Source organism: Neopsephotus bourkii, unplaced genomic scaffold (genome assembly GCF_033783945.1).
Source record: "Neopsephotus bourkii isolate Nb327-2 ecotype Australia unplaced genomic scaffold, CSIRO-AGI_Nbou_v1 NB_1760, whole genome shotgun sequence".
NCBI lineage: Eukaryota > Metazoa > Chordata > Aves > Psittaciformes > Psittacidae > Neopsephotus > Neopsephotus bourkii.
In genome coordinates, this window is record NW_026902234.1 from 9,625,239 (window position 1) to 9,647,640 (window position 22,402).

General features: G+C 39.8%; 1 protein-coding gene and 1 long non-coding RNA gene across 3 annotated transcripts in view; one reads left to right on the forward strand and one right to left on the reverse strand.

Moving 5' to 3' along the window:
• The window catches only part of LOC133225320 (uncharacterized), a 37,813-nt gene extending 37,211 nt beyond the window's left edge, over positions 1 to 602 (forward strand). For both annotated transcript variants that reach the window (XR_009729099.1, XR_009729098.1), the window contains one exon: positions 413 to 602. This is a non-coding gene — a long non-coding RNA (uncharacterized LOC133225320). The remainder of the gene's footprint in view (positions 1 to 412) is intronic.
• The window catches only part of COL4A2 (collagen type IV alpha 2 chain), a 139,265-nt gene that overhangs the window by 34,883 nt on the left and 81,980 nt on the right, over positions 1 to 22,402 (reverse strand). The window contains exons 5-18 of the mRNA XM_061377573.1: positions 14,757 to 14,891; positions 14,630 to 14,674; positions 12,423 to 12,539; positions 11,637 to 11,708; positions 10,024 to 10,059; positions 9,871 to 9,933; positions 7,898 to 7,933; positions 7,196 to 7,237; positions 6,608 to 6,682; positions 5,357 to 5,401; positions 4,142 to 4,204; positions 3,334 to 3,378; positions 948 to 1,001; positions 644 to 710 (exon numbers count right to left, since the gene is read on the reverse strand). Coding sequence (XP_061233557.1) covers positions 644 to 710; positions 948 to 1,001; positions 3,334 to 3,378; positions 4,142 to 4,204; positions 5,357 to 5,401; positions 6,608 to 6,682; positions 7,196 to 7,237; positions 7,898 to 7,933; positions 9,871 to 9,933; positions 10,024 to 10,059; positions 11,637 to 11,708; positions 12,423 to 12,539; positions 14,630 to 14,674; positions 14,757 to 14,891 — 895 coding nt within the window. The remainder of the gene's footprint in view (positions 1 to 643; positions 711 to 947; positions 1,002 to 3,333; positions 3,379 to 4,141; positions 4,205 to 5,356; positions 5,402 to 6,607; positions 6,683 to 7,195; positions 7,238 to 7,897; positions 7,934 to 9,870; positions 9,934 to 10,023; positions 10,060 to 11,636; positions 11,709 to 12,422; positions 12,540 to 14,629; positions 14,675 to 14,756; positions 14,892 to 22,402) is intronic.

The window sequence follows — 22,402 nt, forward strand, 5'->3', positions numbered from 1 at the left end:
TCAATGGTATAAGGAGAAAGGCTGGGACAATGGTCTATGATCATCTTTGTTGTTTGCTGGCACCCTCCCTGAAATAGTTTTCATCTTGGCAAACTGCTATCACCTTCTATGTGTTTCTAGTCTGGCCAGCCATGACTGTGTGGCACAGCTGACAGTAGGTGCTACAAATTTAGTGAAAAGGTCACAAAATCAATTTGTCAGGAAAAAATCCTCTTCTATTCTTCTTCTATTCTATTTTTTAATGTTGATTTTTTTTTTAAATTATTTCTACGTATTAAAGAATGGTCTCTGCTGTACTGCCATTGCTGCACTTTATTCAGTCTCTGAAACAGGATACAGAAGACACTCTCTCATTCTTGCTTTCCCTCGACAACAGTCAGGCTTTTTTGCTTGTTCTTCTTTCTGGACACAGGAATGCATGGATGCCTTTTGATTAGCAATCCAGCTTCAGCAGGACAGACAAAAAAGCCACCTGCCTGCAGAACAGTGATCAGAGCACTCTCTTGGAAGGCAATTATACCTTCTGGAACAGTTCAGCCAACCAGTCTTTTAAGGAGTCAAATCCTCAGAATTTCATGCTTTTGATCTATGTAGAAGGTAGTAAAATGGAGCTAAACAAGCAATCCAAGCAAAGAAGATGTACCTTTCCTTGGGATGTGGGAAGGAAGATAGGAATCTGGTCCTGGAAGACCAATGTCGCCTGGCTCCCCCTGTTAACAGAAATTGAAGTATCACATCTAAGCACATTATTCTAGATAATTCCTTTTAAAATGCCCAGGAAACCCAAAGAAACAAACTGAAATGACCTTTCAGAAATCTCTGAGATTTCAAGTTAACCACGTAACTGGTTCTACAATGATGAGAAACTCAATTCTTATTATATGACAGAAAAGAAAGCAAAATCACATTTGTTTTATTGCTCCTGGCAAATGAAAGTAAAGCAGTACCTTGCCTCCTGGAGGACCATAGCCACCTGGTGGACCATCAAATCCTGGAAAACCCTGTAATACACATAAAAATAATTGACTTTTCCTTATCAGAGAAGGAATAAAATTACTTGCTTTCTCTGATGTTAGTGTTAAAACTATGCAACAGAGAGGAGCAGTTTGTCTCCCTGTGGTCTGGTAATATGGGTAATACCATTAAGTTTCCTGTTTTGATGTTACATGTCTTGGACCAAGCCTAACTCCCATCAAAGGCCAGAGGGACCTGCTGTGGCACAGGCTCTTTCACCCCTGGCAGTGGTGCAGATGGAAGGAGCACCTACATTCACACTGTTCCATGGAGGCTGCAGGATGGGGGAGCAGAAAGGGGGATCCCTTCCATGCCAGCTGACCCTGAGACACGTGGGTCAGGCAGCCAGAACACACCAACCTGCTGCAAGAAGACTAAACGAGTCTGAATCATTAGGAGTGGACATATTTTACATGGAATGTAAACAGTGAACAGTGAAACAGCACTGAAGTGCACAGGTCCCTTTTACTTTTCCAGGCAGCTGGAGCCTGTTTGGCCAAAGAGGGATTTCCTGGCTGAATGAGAACTCAGGACCAGCCCTGAGACACCTTCATCCAATTCTCCCACCCCTGGGCATGCTGTACCTCAAAGGAAATTTTTCATCCCTACCTCAGCAAATGTTGTAATACTTAAGGTCCTGCCCACTTCATTCTTTTAAAAGTCTTGAAATCCAAAGCACGTGAATTAAAACACATGTAGTAAAGCACAGTACCTCCTACATGAGAGACTATTTCAGCTGCTGGGGTGCACAGAGCAAAGTGCAGATTTCAGTGGTGTTGATACAAAAGAGGTGATCTCTTCTGTGTGCCTTACTTGGCTCTTTGACAACTTTTGTTGACTCTAGAAAATGTTCATAGGTACTCCGGAAAAAGGCTAGTGTTTAAAAGGTAAGCTCTTAGAAAACAGTGGCCAGATCATCAACTCATATCAATTAACACAGTTTTACTGAAGCCAATAGATTTGTATAATTCATAGTAGTTAGATTATAAACCGGTTTATTTAAAATCCCGTATCTCCCAAATTTCACAGAGCTTGAACATTAGTAAATCACTCTGTAAGTCACTTAATGCAGTTTTAAAGCATTATAATACCACAGCTGACAGCAAGATGATCTTGAGGTCCTCTCCAAACCAAACCATTCTGTGATTCTGTGGTTCTATGTCACAAACTAAACTGCATGCTTCAAAGTCCTTTCCATAATGGCAACTGTACACCAGACCATGAAAAAAGGAATCTCTTCACTCCGGTGTAAAATCTCTACACTAGGTGGAGCTGGCGGTCTTAAAGTGAAACCAGCAACTTCCTAATTAAATGCAGCTTCAACTGTGCGCAGGTAGACTTAACCATCCTTCCTTCTTTCTTGAGAATCAAATTACTCAAAAAGAAACAAAAAGATGGTTGTTGTGAACAGCACATCTAGTAGGCTGTTCCCTCTTATTTTACAATGATACTCCATCAAAACCAATGTATCTTCTGCTAAAAATGTTGCCAAGATTCACCCTCAGTAAGGGGAAGTCACTGACCATTTCTGACTGGAGCATGAACCTATGTTAAGGTCACTCAATGGGCTTTAATGGGGTTTGCATCAGCTTCTCCACGTATGTATTACTGATAGCATATTCCCTTCCACACCAACAGGTTTTGTGACTGGACCAAATAGCTGTTATTTTTCACATTTCATGTACTTTCATGAACCATGTGCTTCATGTTATAATTGTTATGCCTTGGTGGCAGGACAAATCCTTACACAACTAAGTATGGAGAAACATGGAAAAGTCATGCATTTGAGTACACCACAGCTATTTAAATACCTCATGGAAGTGATTTCCTCCATCAGCCTTTTTCTGAGACCAAACAGAAAATATGAGCTCTTCTCTGTCTGACAGAATGCTATTTTAAATGTTTGGGTGTGTTTCCATGGAGACAGAGATTTATCTGGTACTTTTATCATTTTTCTTTTCTTCTTTCTCTTCTTCTTTTGTGATATTTAAGTCTAACCATAAAGCCCAACTGCTATTCAAAACAGTAAGTTTCTGCATGTCAGAATAAAATTACAGAAATCATGGTCACAGTAATGGGAACAATGAAAATGACACCTCCCTGTTGTGCTCTCAAAACAAACTTTAATTATAGGGCCATGTTTTTTTTTCACTGATGAGAAAAATAACTGACCCAAAACTACAATGATGGATGAATCCAGATGATATTTGTTAGGCTACAGCTGGTGTAATTACAGGCAGGGGTTGTCCTCTACAGTTTACTTTTTAGACAGATTGTCTACATATGTGTTAGAAAAACAGTCTGGTATGAGATACTCACTCTTTCTCCACCAAGTCCTGGAAAACCATTGATGCCAGGCAGTCCCTATGAAGGCACAATACAATTAGCATAATAAAGTGTCATCCTAACATCCTAACGGTGAAGAACCATTATTATTCCTGAGATAGAATAAATCTGACAGCTTGAAACTCCAACACTAACAGTCAGAGTTCAGATACTTTTTCAATAATATTCATGTATGGTGCAAACAGAAGAGGTCTGAAATCTAATCTGGTATTTGATTTTTATCTCTCAATCAATACATTGTAAATTGACCATGAAGATTTTAAAAATGGCTGAGATTTTTTTCAGATACGTGCTCAGTACTGTTTTCATGCTGTTTAAGTATTTTAGAAACACTGCCCCTCCAAAAGCATCCATTGATGCTACAAGGTAGTAGTATTTAAGCTATTTTTTTTTTTTCCTGGGGTCACAAGTAACCAGAACCAAACTCATGTTTGTTAGCCATGGTCTGAATAGACCTAAGATGGAAACAGTGGAGTAGAGTCTGTGCTGAGGACCAGCACAGTAGCTCTGGCTAGTGAGCGCAGCTTTACATATAAGAAGTGCACAAGGCTTCCCAAAGATGGTACAGGCATACCTGTGAGTCCCAGAGAGGCCTCCTCCCACTAGAATTTCAAAATGGCCCTTTTGCTTTCCTGTATCAGGTACAGGTGGCCACAACCTGGTGGGCTGAAGAACTATCATTTCTATAGTTTGTTAATCTGTGTTTTGCTCCTGAAGGCAAAGTCTCAGCTTGAACTTGCAAATTCATCTGGGTGAATTTTACCTTTAATGAGTGACTCACCCTTTGTCCTGGGAAACCTATTACCCCTTCTTCACCTTTTTCAGGGACACGAAGGAGTACACCCTAGGAAACATTATAAATTAGTTTAATGTATTTCTTCATTATGTGCAAAAAAATTGTAACACTGTTTTATGGAAGCTAAATAGGAACAGAACATCATTGTAACACATGGAGGATCTAATAATAGCTTAATGTGAAAGAACTGCTGTCCTTAAAATTAAGTGTAACATGCTTGCTTTATTACAACAGCAGGAGCAGGCTATTAGGGAGAAGACAGTGTTTCCCTCCTACCATCTCTTTATTTTTTCTGTTGCTGCAACTCTAGAAGAAGAGCCAAAGCAATTATTCAGCTATACAACTTCATCAAGCAACTCAGCTGATGCCCAAACTGTAGCTTGAGAGAGCTATTTGGCAAACATCGACATGCTGCTATCCATTCTATAAAAAAACCCCCACCAAACATAGAAGGAAGAAACACATACTCCCTTCTGCTACATCAGCATAAAAATCTACAGTTTTGCTAATGTAGCTGACAAAATTCTACATGTGTAAAATCTGACCGACAGCTGAAGAACTGGCTAGCAACTGCACATAGAGGGCATCAGGGCTCACACCGTGACCTTCTCCCACAGCCTTGTGGAGAAGCTGACCAGACCATCTGAGAAAATAAAGCTCTGCAAAATGCTCAGTGGGGCATCCTTAATTGGTAAAGACTGTATTTTAAACCACTCTGGGAAGTAAAAAGGCACCATTCAATGGCAAAGCTATTTAGACAGTCTACAGTCTAACTGAGTAAGTTAACTAAACCATTCAGTCAAGCCTGGTTGACAGATCTAAATGATACAGTAACACATGGGATTACTGTCCACTTACTCAACAGACTTATTGACCAATGATTCCAAAAGTCTGTATGTGGTAGAGAGTAGACTGAAAAGGATTGAGAAAATTTCTGTATATGCTTGTTTAATGAAATTTAGTGGAATTTTTAAACATAAAAGCTAAAAAGTACTTGAGGGAAAACCTTATTTTGGTAAACCACTAACAGAATGACCGATTGCACTGTGGAGTTCACTACATGTCATTCAGCTTTGCTAAAGCATCAGAACTGGTGTCTCTGCTTATGCTGCTCCATATCTATACTGCATCATTTCAATGAAGAATGCACCAACAGTAACTCAAATATTATCTGTTTTTCTTCTTCTCCCATTGACTTACTGGAATTCCAGCTTCCCCTTTTTGTCCAGGGTCTCCTCTTTCACCCTAACAATAAAGAAAAAGTATTCAGATATGTTAGGCATTCCCCTTTACATTTCAGTGACTTTTCTAAACCACAAAGTGACAAATGTTTATCAAGAGTGAAAAAATACCACTCCTGTCCTGTTCTTTATCCATACACTTGTCATATGAAATGCTTTTTTTCATAAGAAATTTTTAAAATTTGCTCTTAAAAAAAATATTTGATGTTTTTTCTGAAAAGTTTTCTAAAAATGTGAACACCTCAGGGGGTTCCCAGGCTTATCCAAGAGATGTCTGGGTGGTGAGTGCCTGAGTATTGCCTATAAATAAATGCATATTCTTCCATTTTTACCTCACAATTATCTATTAATTGTCTCATCAAAAGTAAGAGTTCCTGTTAGGATCAGACAAATCATAGCCTAAAGTCTGCTCACTATATTGATGATATCTCCACTGAATATAAAGGCTCTCTAAGAAGTAGCTCATATACAGACATTTCTGCTTAGTCATGGAAATTCCAACATATGCATTACTTAATGCGGACTGCAGACCATCAAAAGCATTTTTAGATTTTTCAGTGTCATAACAATTTACTTATCTTACTGCAGAAATTCCATGAGACAAATGGACTTTCTAGCTTCAAATTTGAAATGAAAAAGTACTGGTCTGGCTCTCATACACACACAGGGTATGAGAAACTCTGCTCCCAGCAAGAAGCAATAGATAAGAATAAAATACATCTTGCTGTTGAGAATTTCTCCAATATGTATGAATAAGCCTTAATTGTAAGTATACAAATCTCTGCATCACACAGATAAGCTATAAACAAACACAGTAAATCAGATAGCTTCCCTAAATATATGCTTCTTTTAAAGCAAGAAAATGTCACTCACTATTATGAAAAATAAGATATTAGATGATTTCTCACCAGGTATTGATGCTTGTAAAATGAGGAAATGTGAGTGATGGCCACTAGTCGCATAGTTAAACAAAAATAGTAAGTTTGCCTAAGGCACCTCTAGTCTGTGAAAAGTGCTTTCTGAATTACTTTAGCTACCACTATTTCAATAAATAGTTCATGATCCAAGCTATGGGAAAGTAGTAGATTTCTCTTTTGATATACTAAAGTATTCTACATGCTATATGTTAAAGCACAATTGTACAGTATTTCAGTTTTGGTACTGCAGAGCTTAGTTCCTTGTGTATTTTGGCAAAATACCCTGTAGTTACCTTGTGTTTGTCAGAGGGGACACCCATCAGTTCTCTTGTAGGAAGCCCAGGTGGACCTGGAGGACCAGGAGGGCCCTGCAGGAAAAGCATAAGAGTACATTTATTAACAGTTGTAATACCTTGCCAAGCTGTTGATCAGCACATGGTCTAAGGAACTGCAACAAAAGGAGCAATGCAGATTTGCCCCTCCTAGCTGTATGGTTCTAAACCTCTGAATAAATTGATGGCAAGATAAATTTATTTTGTGCTGGGATTAACACATAGCAATACTTGCTCTTGCCTTGTATGTTTCCAGAATGATGGTAAAGATTATTGTTTTATATAAAGCGGTCATGCTTTATAAATTTCAGAAATGTTCCCTGTGTTGGTGTAAATGAGGGCAAAGCAAGATCAAGACATGTAGAACTTAGTCCAGCTATGACATTCCTTACGGAGATTATCATCACTTTCAAAGATACCCGTTTTTCTCTTATAATTGCATGATACAACTGCAAATTAAGAGTGTATTTAAAATAGGTTCCTTTATAAATAGCAAATAACAGCAACCTGCCCATTAGTAATGACACTAATTCATTAGCTTTCCTTTACCTGTTCACCTTTTTCTCCATAGAATCCAAGGCCCCTGTTACCCTGCAAAAACAGTAAGTCAAGATTTACTTTACGTATGACTCAGTTTTCGAATGTAAAATTCAAATTTAAACATGCTTAAAGGCCTTTTCAGGCTTGCAAGTCCTTAGGACACCACTGAACTGCAGTAAAATAATAGTCTAGGTTCACTTTCAAGGTGTTTTATAGATTAAAAGTATTTTTTAGAAATAAACATTCAGAAAGACAACTTTAATTAAAATCTCATGCTACCAGTGCTACATAAAACAGCCTTAGAGTCATTCACTGAGTAATGTTGTGAAAAGATCAAGTATTTCTTTTGCAAGTTTTTTAATAGCACTGAATGTTAAATAAAAACACCTAAGTGGGCTGGAATAATGAACTCATATTTTTTTCTTTTGTGATATAGCTGAATACTGTTAAGACTGCAAGTGTTCTCTGTTAATGGGAAGCTGCTGTAATTACAGTAGCAAATTAAATGTGGCTCTAGATGTGGCTTAATCTCTTTAGGGTAGGCGATCCCAGTGTAAGATTAACTTCTTGTGGTATGCAGCCAACACAGAGAGTCCTGTGCTACACAGGCTTTAGTGCAGCCTGTGGTTCTTTATTTTACTGCTTTCAAGTAGGTATTGGATAAACCTCAGCAACACAAAATCAACATAAAAAATTCTGACACAGACTTACTTGTGGTCCTTGTGGTCCTGGGGGCCCTGGTGGTCCCTGGAGAAACACAATAGGGAAAAGCAAGTTACTTGTCAACTTTCTAATCAATGCATGCAGGACATCAGCTATTTTATGTCCAAAATATAAATATTTACTTCTCAGCTTATTTATTCCTGATCTGTATCCCTCAGCTTTGTGCTATCCTCTTCATATTAGCTGTGTTTACTGTTCTTAAAAATACCCTCCTAAGTCACATCACGATCTTCCCTAACAGAGTAACACGTCTCCCAGTTTAGACCTAATGAAATCCCATGTTAATTTCAAATAAGAAGAACTTGTGCTTTTGAATCCTGACCTTGTAACATTTTAAGCTGATACCTAAAGTTAAGCATGTCTTCACTGGACTTCACTGTGCTTCACTGGACTGATGCCCTGGTACAGCACCCATCTGTAAAGGGAGCTGAACTAACATATGCATCTCAGATTACCTATTTGGTATTGTACCCAATGAAATCAAAGGAAGATAGTGGGAAATGAAAACATAACATGAACAGAAGCTGCCAGAGTCTTACATGAAAAGCTGGAGGAAAGCCTCTAATTGGAGATACAACCTGCCTTGTTTCAGTCAGCTATGGCAGCAGGCTCCAAACGGCTCTGCACATTAAAACCTCCATCAGATGTAAGAAAGGCAAAAAAAAATTATGAAAAAATTACTTTTTTAATTAGTTTTGGTTAGTCAAGTAATCTGTGAGCTGCTGACACATCTACTGGGCACCTCTCACAGGTGAGTCACAGCTTTAGAGACAGTAAATATAGTTGGAGATATTTTGCTAAAAGCTGGAAATGGTGGGCATCCATCTACTTGGGAAGAGTATCTGAAAGATGGCAACCAGAGGGGTGCCATCATGAGCCTCAGAAAATGTATGGTTTATAGCACTCCGGACATCCAAGACAGCACACTGGGAATATGAGTTATTGCAGGCTGGGCTCCTGTATGGAGCTCATGAACGCTGTGGGTTCACCCTAGAGGAAGAGTTAATAAAAGACCAAGGAGGTCCTCCTTCAGGAGGACCAGAGGAGAAAGACAAGATGCAGCTTACACCAGACGATAACACAGGTCACTGCAGAAAACAACTTTGGAAAGGTTTAGCATGCTGTGGATGTAATCCTAGAAACATATGTTTTTTTGGAGGGGGGTGTGCCTGACAACAGCTGTGGAGGCTGTATGTAGAAAGCCCTGATTAGTTCCCTTTCCTCCCCTCAAATCAGTGATGTGCAGGTCTGAAGTGAATTTTGTCAAAATAAACAAAAAAGCAAATGCTATAAAGTTGTCTTACAGGAAAATAAAGCAAGTGTAAAGAAGATGAAACATATTGAACATCTGCTTCTTACCCCTAAAATTATTAACCATGGTCGTAAGAAAGGTAAAATGGTATCTGGAGAGAAAACAATCTTCTCTATTCAGCAAGAGTAGTCAACATCAATCTGTAAATGCTGATTTTGGAGAAAATGACTATAACTAGTTTAAAAATAAAACTGTATTCTAAATACTAATGAAGACTGTTATCTATCTATCCAATCTCCTATGGGAAGTATGGAAAGCTAAATATATATTCTTTATGATCACTAAAGATAATATATTTAGGTCCTGATATCTTTGATAACTGAGTGTGTGGGGGATGTAGACTGGATAGCATTGAGTAATCTTTACAAACAAGACCCTTTCAAGGAGGTTAAAGAAATACAATATAAATCAAAAGCCTCTGGCAATATGGGGTGAGAAAAATTATCTCTCTTTTTGCAATATTCATTCTTGTAGAATCAGTGTCTCACAACACTTTTTAAAAGGTTTTGCCTCCAAGGACACCTACCTGCTACTTTTAACCTGTTTCTCTATCCATTTGGTAGGTTACAATCCAACATAATGGAACTTGCTGAGATAATTCTTTTGTTAGGTTTTAATTTTCTCCAGAAGATATTTTAAATATACTTACTGGTCTTCCTCGCTCTCCTCTTGGACCAAGAGGTCCTTGAATACCCAGCGTACCTGGAGGTCCCTTTAAATAAAAAGAATGCCCAGCCATCAACTAATGCTCTGGTATCAGTTACTGTTGACACTTTATCACATTTGCTGTAGTACTACTTACTGGAAAACCATTGAACCCTGGCTCCCCAGGTTCCCCCTAAAAAAACAAAGAAGCAAAAATGTGATAAATGCTATATACAAAAATAAATTAAAAAAAATAATTTCTCACTATTTTTTTTCTCATTCCAAAAACTAACCATAGCATACAATGCTACACAAACCCTTACGCACAGATGCATTCAATTCGGGTGCTGAGATAACTGAATGTGGGCCACATGGGTTTTATGCTTTATATACAGAGCATATATAGTTGCATGTATAGTTGCATGCAATACAATAGGAGAATACAAAATTGGCTAAGGAAGGTATGGATCTAAACTACCAGGCTGAAATGGATAACAGGCCACATTTAATTCTATTTTGAAAAATCCTGTCTAATCAGTGGCTTAATTAGGGCTATAACCTTAGCTGAAATACAAGAACAGTTTCCTATTTCATGAGTTGCATGGGAATTACCGAATCGTTTTGATTCAATTCTGAGTCACTGAAAGCATTTGGAACACACTGTTTTCAGTGACCACATATTTTAACTGCAGTACATGTTGAAATGTTTTTGGAAATTGGACCCAAAACTGTTCTAGCACAAAGATCTTCCAATACCCATAAATAATGCGGCATTTAGTCCAGACGCTTTCAATCACTTTTAATAGCATCCTAGCTATCTGGTTAATTTGTATTTAGTTAACAGAACAATTTGTGGAACCAAATACTTTCTGAAATGAATACAGGTGTCAGTATCCACCCTTGGGCACAATATACTTGAGCAACTCTTAATCATTATTACTTAATTATTCCTTAATCATTCCTAATTAATAACAACTGCAGATGTAAAGAGTTTCTGAAAGCAAAAGAATTAATTAAAAAACATGGGCAACTTACAAATATATCAACAGAAAAACCTATTTTGGCATTCATCACTGACACAAAATAGACATAAACGATGTTAGCAGATCCCTTCTGTGCTGAGTACAGCTCAGATGTAGCTTTGTACATCAATTTGTCACAATTTATTCTCTAACACTGTATATGGCCCATTATCTTTACCTGATACCTTCAAATTATACAAGCCTATATATATGAGAAAAAACTACAAGTGATTACAAAACAACCGTAACGATTAGATACAGTAGGATTAGACCCCTAGGAATACTTTGGGTTTACTAATTAACTAAATAATATATTGAAGTATATTTTATCCTAAGTCAACCAAACTCCAGCACGAAAATTATAAAGAAAGGATGGTAACAGTAAACAGAATAATTCTGTGGACAAAATTATGACAAAAGAGTGATTTGCCATGCATGATATAAAGGTAGTCATTGAATAAAGAGGGCAACACTTAACTACAACACCAGTGCCTCTGCAATCCACCGGTAGGCTGGAATTCCTTGCAAATAACTGAGGGGACATTCCCCCCCCCGCCCCCCCCCCACCTGGATATCAGATAAGACTTTGTTGTAACCACAGAAAGCAGAAGCTGCCTTGCAAAGCCTACACAGAATCAAAGTGTGCCTCTTGTGTCGTGTCTGTCAGAGTGCAAGAAAAATTCACTTTCCACTGTTTGTTTGTAAAACTGTACTGAGCATGAATAACTCGCAGGAGTTACAGACATACCCTGTATCTGCTTGTGATATCCGGTGGCAGTATATAGGGTTCCCCCTTCTGGCCTTTTGGCCCTTGGACTCCCTAGAGGTGAAAAAAAAATAATAATTAAGTAAGCTTTCAGATCATATATGTTAACACATGAACAGCTAAGAGTAATGAAAAATATCTGTTGGGGTTTTCATGAGTATATACATACACCATTGTTTAGAGATGGAGACTATGCCCAGCTTTGGAAATTCACGGTTTAAAATCAAAGTGTAAGCCCTCACAGTACATAAGAGTGACTTTCCGATTCCATGGGAGGAATCCCCCATTACCTGGGAGTGGTATTACACAGTAGCACCTACTAGATAAAGCTGCAGCAGCAGCTCCCCAGGGGCTGACATGTGCCCTGGTAAATCTAGGAGCCCCTGCTCACCTCAGCATAATCTATGTATCGTGCCAGGAAAACCAGTACTTTGGCTATGGGACAGGGAAGGAAAAAATTACTTTCATCAAGAGTTGTCAGTTTAAGACTATTTTACCCCTGTTGGATAAGGATGTACAGGTTTTCCTGAAGTATTCTCCCTGCAATACCTACATGACAGATATAGCTCTGGGCAGACCTCCCAGCCCTGGCTACAATTCAGTAACTTAGCATAGCCCAGTGTGTCCATGGTAAGTCCGCATGTATGCTCTGCTGGGCCAAAAGGGAGCTCCATTAAGAGATGTCCCATTTGCTTCCAACACATGTGACTAAAACTCCCTTCAGCAATGATTTTACCTTCAGGTGCTCCCTTACTGCCAGCTACTTACAATGGTACCAGGGAAACCAGAGAATCCAGGAGTTCCCGAGTCACCAGGGTCACCTACTGTCCCGTTACAGCCATCATGACCTGGTTTCCCCCTTGATCCTGGCTGCCCTGGATGACCCTGTTGAGGGGAAAAAAAAAAAGTGTTTATCTATCCATCTGTTTCTAGTTTTCCTTTTCCTGTAGTCACACAGTATTTAGACATTCTCACATTAAGCCCAAGGCTTGGATCCATGGGAAACTATGATTTTCAAAGACAGAAACAGACAGTGCCTTTTTTTAATATAGCTGCAGCTTGAACCAGATGCCCCAGACAGCATGAAAAAATGAGTAGTGAAGGACCTTTCAGAAAGGGTAAGAAAGCTATGCTCAATGCAGGCTCTGTTAAGCAAGAGAGCTAAGCCAGATGAGGCTGCTGTACAGGGAGCCACTAAGAACTGGGATTTTTAAGCATTTTAGTCCTTCACACTGGAAGAGTGGGAAGAAAGGTTCCTCACTGACTTTGAACAGCTTCCAAGCCAGGAAAAAACAGTCAGAGATGCTTTTTGGAGCTAGTTTGAGTGTTGTGATGAGGATTTAAGTATGGAAGGAAACAGCAGGCCTCAAAGCAAGGGAGCGAGGTGCACTGCAGAACCTCCACACCTGTCTCAAGCTGGATTTTCATTGCTGTACCTATATTCACCTTAATCGCTGTTGCTTCTGGCTTGCCCTGAGGCTGATGAGAAGCAAGTATGCCCTTGATCAGCTCTTTGTTCCAAGGGATTCAAGTGAGAAAACCCAGAAACTAACATAGGATATTTTTCTCTTTCTCTTCTATATAGAAGAAGAGTTTTCTCTGCTTCTGCTCCCTTGCTTACAGGAAATCTGTCCATGTCCTTACGTAGCTCTAACAAGTTCTGGCATTCCTCACCTCAGAAGACACTGAGGCTTGCCACCATCCTCTCTTGGCCTCTAGCCTCACACCCTAACACCATGTCATTACAGTTCATACCTGTACCTATATCTACCTGCTGTCTGATGGTCAGTGTTAGTCTCGGCCTGAGAAAACTGGTTGAGTTTGGTGAATGCAAATTAGTGGGAAGGGCAAGGGAGCTTGGGGACAGGACATAGTGACCATACAGGTTCAAGTACTGTCTGAAGGTATTTATTCCTCACAGCGCAATGTGCAGAGGTTGGGAAGGCAGTGCTGAAAAAGAAAACTTGCTCAGGTAAGAGAAGTGGTCCAGCCACACCGAGCTGCACAGCGATTTACTCTCCCCCTGAGGATGCTTAGAAAAAAGTCAGTGTGACATGGTGAGATGAACAAGATCCTTTGCTTCAGGAGTGTTAATAAAAATGGGAGAGTCCTCTGCTTTTCCTCTGAGAGTGAGAAAGAGGGAGAAGAGAAAGATTGTGAGAGAGAAAGCCCTGAATCTCAATAGGGAACTCTTCTGGAAACAAACAAGGGTGAAAGCAGAGTGGATGTGGATGCGTGGGCTGCAGAGTGGGGCCCCGGTGTCAAGGAGCACTACAAAGGAAACCCAAGCCTGGGAACTCTGTCCAGGGATTCCAGTGACTCAGATTTCTTTGTTATTTTATGACACAAGATGTAAAGAAGTGTAAGCTGGGAAAATACTGTGCTGTGAACTTTACCCGGCTTTCCCCTTTGAATGTTTCAGCTTCACGGACCTGGTAAATTTGTTCAAAGTTTGACACTCTTTAGTATTCTGTAAGTTTTTTTAAGACTATCTCAAGCATGCCACATGAGCTATAACACAAATAGCAATGGTTAGTATTCTTAAAATCATTGGTCTTTCTATGTGCTTTTGAACTCTGAAATAATTACGGGATGACCCACTGATGTCCTTTGCTCACAAGCTTAAGAGATGTGAAGTAGTTATCTCCCAGCTCTTCCCTACAAAAGAACATACTTAGCTGGGTAACCTCCAGGGACACAGGAAATTTCCATCCTTTCTTGTCCCCTTTGCAAGTGGCTTTCTACATAGGACAAAGCAAATGGACCTTAATTATCTGAGGGAATGAGAGGAAGCACAGATCCTGAGCTCTTGTCTAGCTGCAGATCCAGTCCAACAAATGCCCTTAGCTTAAAACTGTGTATATGGCTGATGCAGAACTTAGCCCAGCTATTTCAATTAAAGTACAAAGGCTTTAAACTAGCTTGCAATATTTGCATTTGGTGATTTCTTAAAGATGAGGTAAACAGCTACTTACAGGCACACCATCTGCCCCGGGGAATCCAGTGACTCCTCTTTGCCCCTAGAATGAAACAGCACAATTAAAATGGTGCTCTGCCTAGTATATTGCTTGTTAGCTAAAATATCTGCCATTCAGAAGTTACCATTTCTCCTTTGGGTCCACTTATTCCTGGTTGTCCTCTTTCACCCTTGTGACCTTTGGGACCTTGCACTCCTGGGATTCCCATCAATCCTGGTGGACCAGTGAACCCCTGAGATCCAAGAAGTCCTGGCTGGCCCTGATAAGAATAATAAAAAAGCATTTATTTAGGGACAGACATGAAGCTGGATTAGTTATCGCTGCTACAATGGAGTCAATCTCTTGAAGACAAAATAAACACAGAATCCCTTTCCGTTCCAGTAGGTCAGACTCTTTGATGAATGTCATCTGGAAACACCACAGAGAGAAACTCCAGCAACAGTGCCCACACTGCACGTGACAAAATCAATGTGTGGAAATTCACACTCAAATCAAGATTCACTACTTGAATATTCATGGCCACTCTATGGAAAAAAAGTTTTTTCTTTGGAATAAGGCTTCTCAACAGTGATTCTCACTAACCTGCAACATAACCAATTAATACTCCAAGGAAGTAAAATATGCTTAACTGTGAAATTGCTTAGTGGCTGTATTTCTTACAACTGGAGTCTGCCTCTTTGGGGATGACATTTCTATTTATCATTGGAGCCTGAAAATGATTAGATGTGCATACATCCACACAGGTGGAGGAGCTGCATTCAGGGCTCCCTTGTCATTCTCCCTTCCAGAGCTGGTTCTGCTCTTGGGGACACTTCAAACATTATTTAAAAGTAATCCCCTGCTGACTGCCAACATCACAAGGCTCAACTGGGGAAAAATACTTTTGAAAGAACACAATGTTGGTTTAAGTAATGGGTTGTGACAATATGTCTGAGATCTGTGAACCAAAGTTTGAAAGCAGTTCCAGACGTAGTGTTACTGAAGGCACATATGTTTTGCATGCTCTACACTACACAATGCACTAATGACACTCAGTAAATTGATGCATTCTTTTCTGGAAAAATATGCTTCAATGAAGCAAAGCACCATTTACCGAGCTCTAATTAAGACAATTCTAATGAAACTATTTGTAAAATTAATTTAGATTTTTCACAGATTAGTCTACACCAGCACCAGTATCTCACAAAGCAAGAATTACAGCAAAACATGAATAAACAGATACCTATTTATACAAACAAGCTGACAAAAAGAAAACAACACTGTTTTAGTGCAAAATACTTACAGTCTTGCCCATGCCTGCAAAGAAAGAGCTAGAAGATGAATAAAATCCCTGTCCAGGAAGGATAATACTTCACTTAATGCCATTGAGGTGGGAGAAGTGGAGGAGGACAGTGTGGGGCCTTGAAAGAATGAATCTGAAGATACCCTTATTTCTTTTTATTCAGGAAGTTGCAGGACAGATACTGAGAAATGCTTTATTGACGTAAGGTGATTTGTTAAATTCTCATACTAAAGGATAAACCCATTTGAGACACACTTTCAAAACTTAATTGTCAACAATCTGTCTATAATTAACATTTATCTAGGCTACAGTTGTCTTGATAGTGCAACCCCAAAACCAAAAGAGTATGACTGAAACACAGCTTACTTCTAGTTTTAGACACAAATAGATTTGCCACACTGCTTTTGTGGAAAATGGCTGTCACAGCAGTTGGAGCAGGTTTCTGTATTTTAAATCTTACTGTATAACATCAAGCGAGTCCATACTGAGAAGCTGATGCAGCCAAAGTACAAAACTCAGTGTAATTTTTTTTATTTTTTTATTATTTTTTTTCTTGCAAGAAGACTTGGAATGAGCCTGAGCATGAAGAATGAACTGCACAGAGGTCTTGGGACAAGCCACCAGGACGGATCTCTTACATTATGGATCTTTTGCTATATTGTTATAACTATTTTGACAAATCTGATTGTTTAGGAGCATTGCTAAGGGACAACAGGGATTATTTGAGTGTTTGAGCTGTCAGCATGAAAGTGAACCTCTCCGAATACAGCCAAGCCCAAGTTTATATAGCATCCCTGCTTCTAAACCAAGCCTGCTCATGTGGATTCTCAGGCACTAGGAGGCCAATGCCTTTTCAAGCTAACAAACTGAGAAGCAACAAAGTTTATATTAACACATATAAAATATAATATGATTTGTGTTGGCAGGAGCTATATGCATCTGGTATATGCTCATTTCCTTGTATCAGCCATAGCTGGTTATTACAGATGTATCTTTCTCCACATCAGTAGTTTTCAGGTTTTAAAAAATCAGTAAATCTCTTGAAAGTAATCATATGAAGGTGCAGATCCTTGTCTAAACAGATTCACAGCAGACGTCCTTTTCTTAGTTACCTGACTCAAATGGAAATATGCTGATTAGAAGCACTAGAATGATGATTTAAGTCTGAGCCAATAATCATCAGTGTGAGCTCCAAGGTCAGGAAGATCTTATATCACAAAGAAGTCTTTTCTGGCATCATGTTTTCTCAACTTTTCTTACTGTGGCTCAGAATTTAAGTATAAAGGAATTAAGAGAGAGTACATATGTACATACACCATGAAAATGCCTTTTTTTTTTTTTTAGGGAAATAATAGATATTTCATCAATTTAAAAAAATTCACATTGTGTTCTTTATTGTTTTTTGTAAAGCAGTATCAATTCTTATGCAACTATCAAAACAAAATATTCCTTCTTATCATAAAGCCTTAAAACTTAATTAAATACTTAAGCTAGCTTGTTCTTCCCCATACATCTAAATGTAGAAAGGAACCTTTAAAAAGGATAAAAACATATCTCATACACCTGCAAAGAACACAGAAATATTATGCAAGTCCAACTGTAGAGACTTAAGTTGGCTTCAGTTTCAGTTGGAGATGTTCTGAAAACAAATGCGTCACTATTCCCACAAAGAATGGAAAACCTGGATTCTGTATCCTGAAAATGCTGCTTCACTTTTGAAGTACCTGAAAACCAAAAGAAACCAAATAAATTCCAAAAGCTACTCATAAATTCCAAAAGTGCCCATCTGCACCCCTTCTGTGGGCAGGAGGCTGCAGGCAGAAAGTGTGTAAAACATTTAATTGCAACTTCTGATAAAATGCTGGTTATGTTCAGAACTGTCAAATCTATGGATGGCTTTCTGCAGGGGCCATGAAGAATTGTAATACTTCAAAGGTGGCATTACATGGAACATGGTTACCTCTCCAATTCCTACACCAATTAACACTCTCCCACTTCCAGTCCCATTTTCTTATCTGGTGTGGAGAAAGAAGTAAAAAAGGAATGGAAAACACAAAGAGACTTAAGCAACACTGGCAGCCCGTTCCCCATGCTTTCCTGGTAATTATCTGGTCATTTGTTTTTCAAAAAATAGGGGTTATTTAATATTACTTGCAATAAAGACAAGAGCATTGATCCTTCTGTGACCAGTTTATCATGAGACTAAAGTCAGACCTTTCAGGGGAAGTACTTAATATCACGGCAATGTTCGTGTAATTCTTCAGCCCATTAGTAATTTGACTTTGTTAACCTTCATTAACTTGGACTTGCCAGCTTTTAATCTGCTTTCTTTATGTTAGATCTTTTGTTGAACAAGTATGGCCCTTTTTCATTAGTAAATAACCTAAGAATATTCTTTTGCAAAGGTCATTGAGGAGATTTAAGCAAAGACAATCAATTTGAAAGGCTCAGTCAAGTAAAGTATGACTCAATTATTATCAGTTACCAAGGATGCTGGGGAGAGACTCTTCATTAGGCACTGTAGTGGTAGGAAAAGGGGTAATGGGTTCAAACTTGCCCAGGGGAAGTTTAGATTGGATATAAGGAAGAAATTCTTTCCTGTTAGGGTGGTGAGGCTCTGGAATAGGTTGCCCAAGGAGGCTGTGAGTCCTCCATCCCTGGCAGTGTTCAAAGCCAGGCTGGACAGAGATTTGGGCGACAAGGTTTAGTGCGAGGTGTCCCTGCCCATGGCAGGGGGTTTGGAACTAGATGATCTTAAGGTCCTTTCCAAGCCTAAGTATTCTATGATTCTATTGGAGTCCCAAATTCCCCTCTTTTGAAACATGGTACTGCTCTGCTGTGCTTCTGGAGGGTCAGAAGTCCTAGCAAATTCTCCAGACCTGTGAAATTGTGTCTGGATTAAACTTCCAGATCAAAAAACCCACCAAAACCCCAATAAAAACCTCCAAAAGGCAAGCCTAGGGAAGCATGCTATCCATATCTGTCATATTTTAGACAACTCACAAAGACCTGTCTTCTGTGCCCCCTTCCTTAAATCATAAAATCAATGCTCTAGAAAGGTGAAAGGTGCTGTCTGGCAGAAGGCTTCCCATTTTGATGAGGTGAATTGGAATTCTTCCTGAATCCAGAGCAAGGAACGATTACTTCGTGTCACAATCATGTCACTGGATTTACAGGCCAGTGCTGAAGGGCTTATCACAGCATGCATGGCAGCTATGGCACTATGGCCAGCATCAATGAGGGAGCATGTGAAAAGGAAAGGAAAAAGTGGGCTGATGGAATATCCTGGACACCAAGAAGAAGTTTTTAATTTGTTCCAAGAAAACTTCCATAACTGTTCAGATGAATCACAAAGCTCCCAATGCCAGGATGCATTCCTAAATAGGCAGTCCCTGCTTTGCTCTTCCTGTGACTTCAGATGACTGGAAGAGGTCTCACACAATTCATGTGGCTGGCCCAGCCATTTGCAAAAGCTATTTACAGACAGGAGCAAAGGTTGGAAATTTAGGAAGCTGTGTGGAAATCTTCCCAGAAAGTATTTGTAATGCTGTATATACATTGCCACTTGTCCAGTGACGTGCATGAAAGAACATGCTGTCAAGGTTGTGACTGAATTTAATAACTGCGTTTTGCAATTAAGTCTCAGTGGACTTCAGAAGATCCTGAACAGCCTTTTAAATCTGTACTGAATGTTCATGCTTTGCAGCCCGTTCTTTTTCCAGTTCTTTTAGGATCAGTCAAATGAAAGAGAAGTCATGTTGCAATAGTTTCTTCCATCTAATTTACTGCTAAGTTTACAACAAAACTGGTAGAGGAGGTTGCACTAATTTTGAGATCAACCAGTTGTTTGAGGTGCCATACAAATAAAAATACAATAAAGGATAGTACTGGCTCCAAAGGTTTTAAATACAAGCACATAATCACAAATTGCTGAGAAATCCACGTACCAGCGTGGAGATACGAAGAAAGGAGAAAACTGTTGATTTGCAGTATAGAGGAGACAGGATCAGAATTAATTACTGGAAAGCTTCAGAGTCATTGAGCCCATTTCTCCGTATTTCATTACAGACTTCCCTTTTGCAACTGCTTCTGGTATATGGAATGTGATGATTCAGTATTCCCCACACGAAAGCGATCCTTGTAGGCCATCATTTATTTAATAGTGGACAAGAAGAAAGGAGGTTAATTCCCTGACATTTTTAAAAGGTCATTGGCGAAAGGACAAGTCCACTTCCTCTGGGAAGGGTGATCTGACTGTGACAGACAAGTGGGAACTGGGACTTTTTGTAAGTTGGCTCAGCCAGAAATGGTCCTTGTAAGAACAGATGAGGAAGGGATGTGACAGCAAGGACCTCAATCAGTCCCACTACAGGGAGACCAGCAAACGGAACAGAGAGCAACTCACCAGGGAATAAAATCAGTTATAAGGAAAATGAGCAACTTTTGAGCTGATTAAAAGGGCTAACCCAGGAAAAGGCATCCCTGCAGGCATGCAGGAAAGACACAGGGAAAGTTTTAAAAATAGTGCTGGCTAAATGTGGAGAATAGGATGTAAATGTAGGGAATCTGCGGTTCCCTAAGGTATCTTCCATGGAGGTAGGCATCACTGAATCCAACTAAAAAATGTATGAACTTAAATGCTCTCATCACCTCCAAAAACATGAACTACAAGCAACAACCTCAAGAACCTTGTTGTGGCACACTGAGTCAGACTGGTATGGGCATATCACCGGGCATTTCTCCTGGAGCGTAAATCCAGGAGTTAATGGATTGAACATATTAAAGGGGAATACGTAAGTGAAGGATTTGGGGTTTCAGCTCCATGCAATGTATGCTTTGCCAGAAATCCCTCTGCTATGGGGTTGAAAAGCTTTGGGCTGGGAGGCAGAGAAAAGCAGAGCACATGGAGCATCGTGCTGCCATAGCTGAACTAGGTCAAGTCAGTGACTGCTCCTGGCAGCCCAAGACTGCCCAGTATGGACAGATTTCCAGAGGCTCATTGCACAACAGCCCCTGGCTATTTACAGAACCAATCTCAAATCAAGTTTAAGACCGTAGGAGATCCTCTCCATGGCAAGGATACGTGTGCAGTCTTCCTTTCCTGCCAGCTCTACTAAGATAAAATTTTTGCTTACCCACACTTCCTGGTGGTCACTGGAATAAACCAAGGTTAAAACACTTTGCTTTCAAAGCTTCACTGGGTGCAACATCAGCCACCGACGAGCACACCTTCCATGACACAGAAGACACTGGTACATTTCCACACCATATATCATTATGCTGTACATTGATAATGTAGTCCGAATGGTTCCATCCACCCCAGCAACTCAAGAGTTCTGTTTTAGTTAAGATTAAAACCTTTTTGCACTTCCACCTGAAAAAAGTAGGTCAAAATAATCCACGGAATGGTAGAAAATCACAGAATCATTAGGATTGGAAGGGACCTCTGGAGATCACCTAGTCTAACCTTCATTGCCAAGGCAAGGACCACCTAGAGCAGGTTACATAGGAATGTGCCCAAGTGGGTTTTGAATGTCTCTAGGGAGGGAGACTCCACAAACTCCTGGGCAGCCTGTTCCAGTGCTCTGCTACCCTCAACATAAAGAAGTTCTTCCTCACATTGAGGTGAAACTGCTTGTGTTTTAATTTATGGCCATTGATCCTTGTCCTCTTGCTGGGCACCACTGAAGAGTCTGGCACCATCCTCCTGTCACTCGCCTTGAAGATATTGATATGCATTCATGAGTTCTCCTCCCAGTCTTCTCTTTTCTAGACTAAACAGGCCCACCTCTCGCATTCTCTCCTCATAAGAGAGATGCTCCAGAGCCCTGACCATCCTTGTGGCCTCCACTGGACACTTTCCAGTAGCTCCTTGTCTTTCCTGTACTGAGGAGCCCAGCAATCCAGATGTGGCCTCACCAGGGTAGAGTAGAGGGGAGGATCACCTCCCTTGACCTGCTGGACACAGTCCTCCCAATGAACCCCAGGATACTATTGGGCCTCCTGACAAATATAAATACAAAGGGTATAACATAGCTAATGCTAACCACTGGAAAGAGAGATTATATGGGAGAAAAAATCCTGAAGTTTGTGCAGGCTTGGTTGTTAAAACATATTATCACGTCACTTTATATTTGTGCCTTCAGAACTGTAGTAATGACTATTTTCTAAAAGACAGATACCAATCTCAACTTGCAGCTAGCATTCAGAAGCTCTTCACTAGATGGCATCAGCCATTGTTACTGCATGCAGCTCCCACCACCACAGGTGCATGTTTCCAGACCATGTTATAACTTCAGGAAATCTGATAAGGAGTTCAGGTATGGTTAAAATATCTTTGTGTGAAGGCAACAGCAACAAAAGCAAATGCCTGGCAGTGAGATAGCTGGGAAGGTACAAATGAAATGGGATGAAATTAATCATGCAACCAAGTAGCATGACTTCCTAAAGTGCTTGACTCATTGTTCACCCTTTATTTCATATAATAG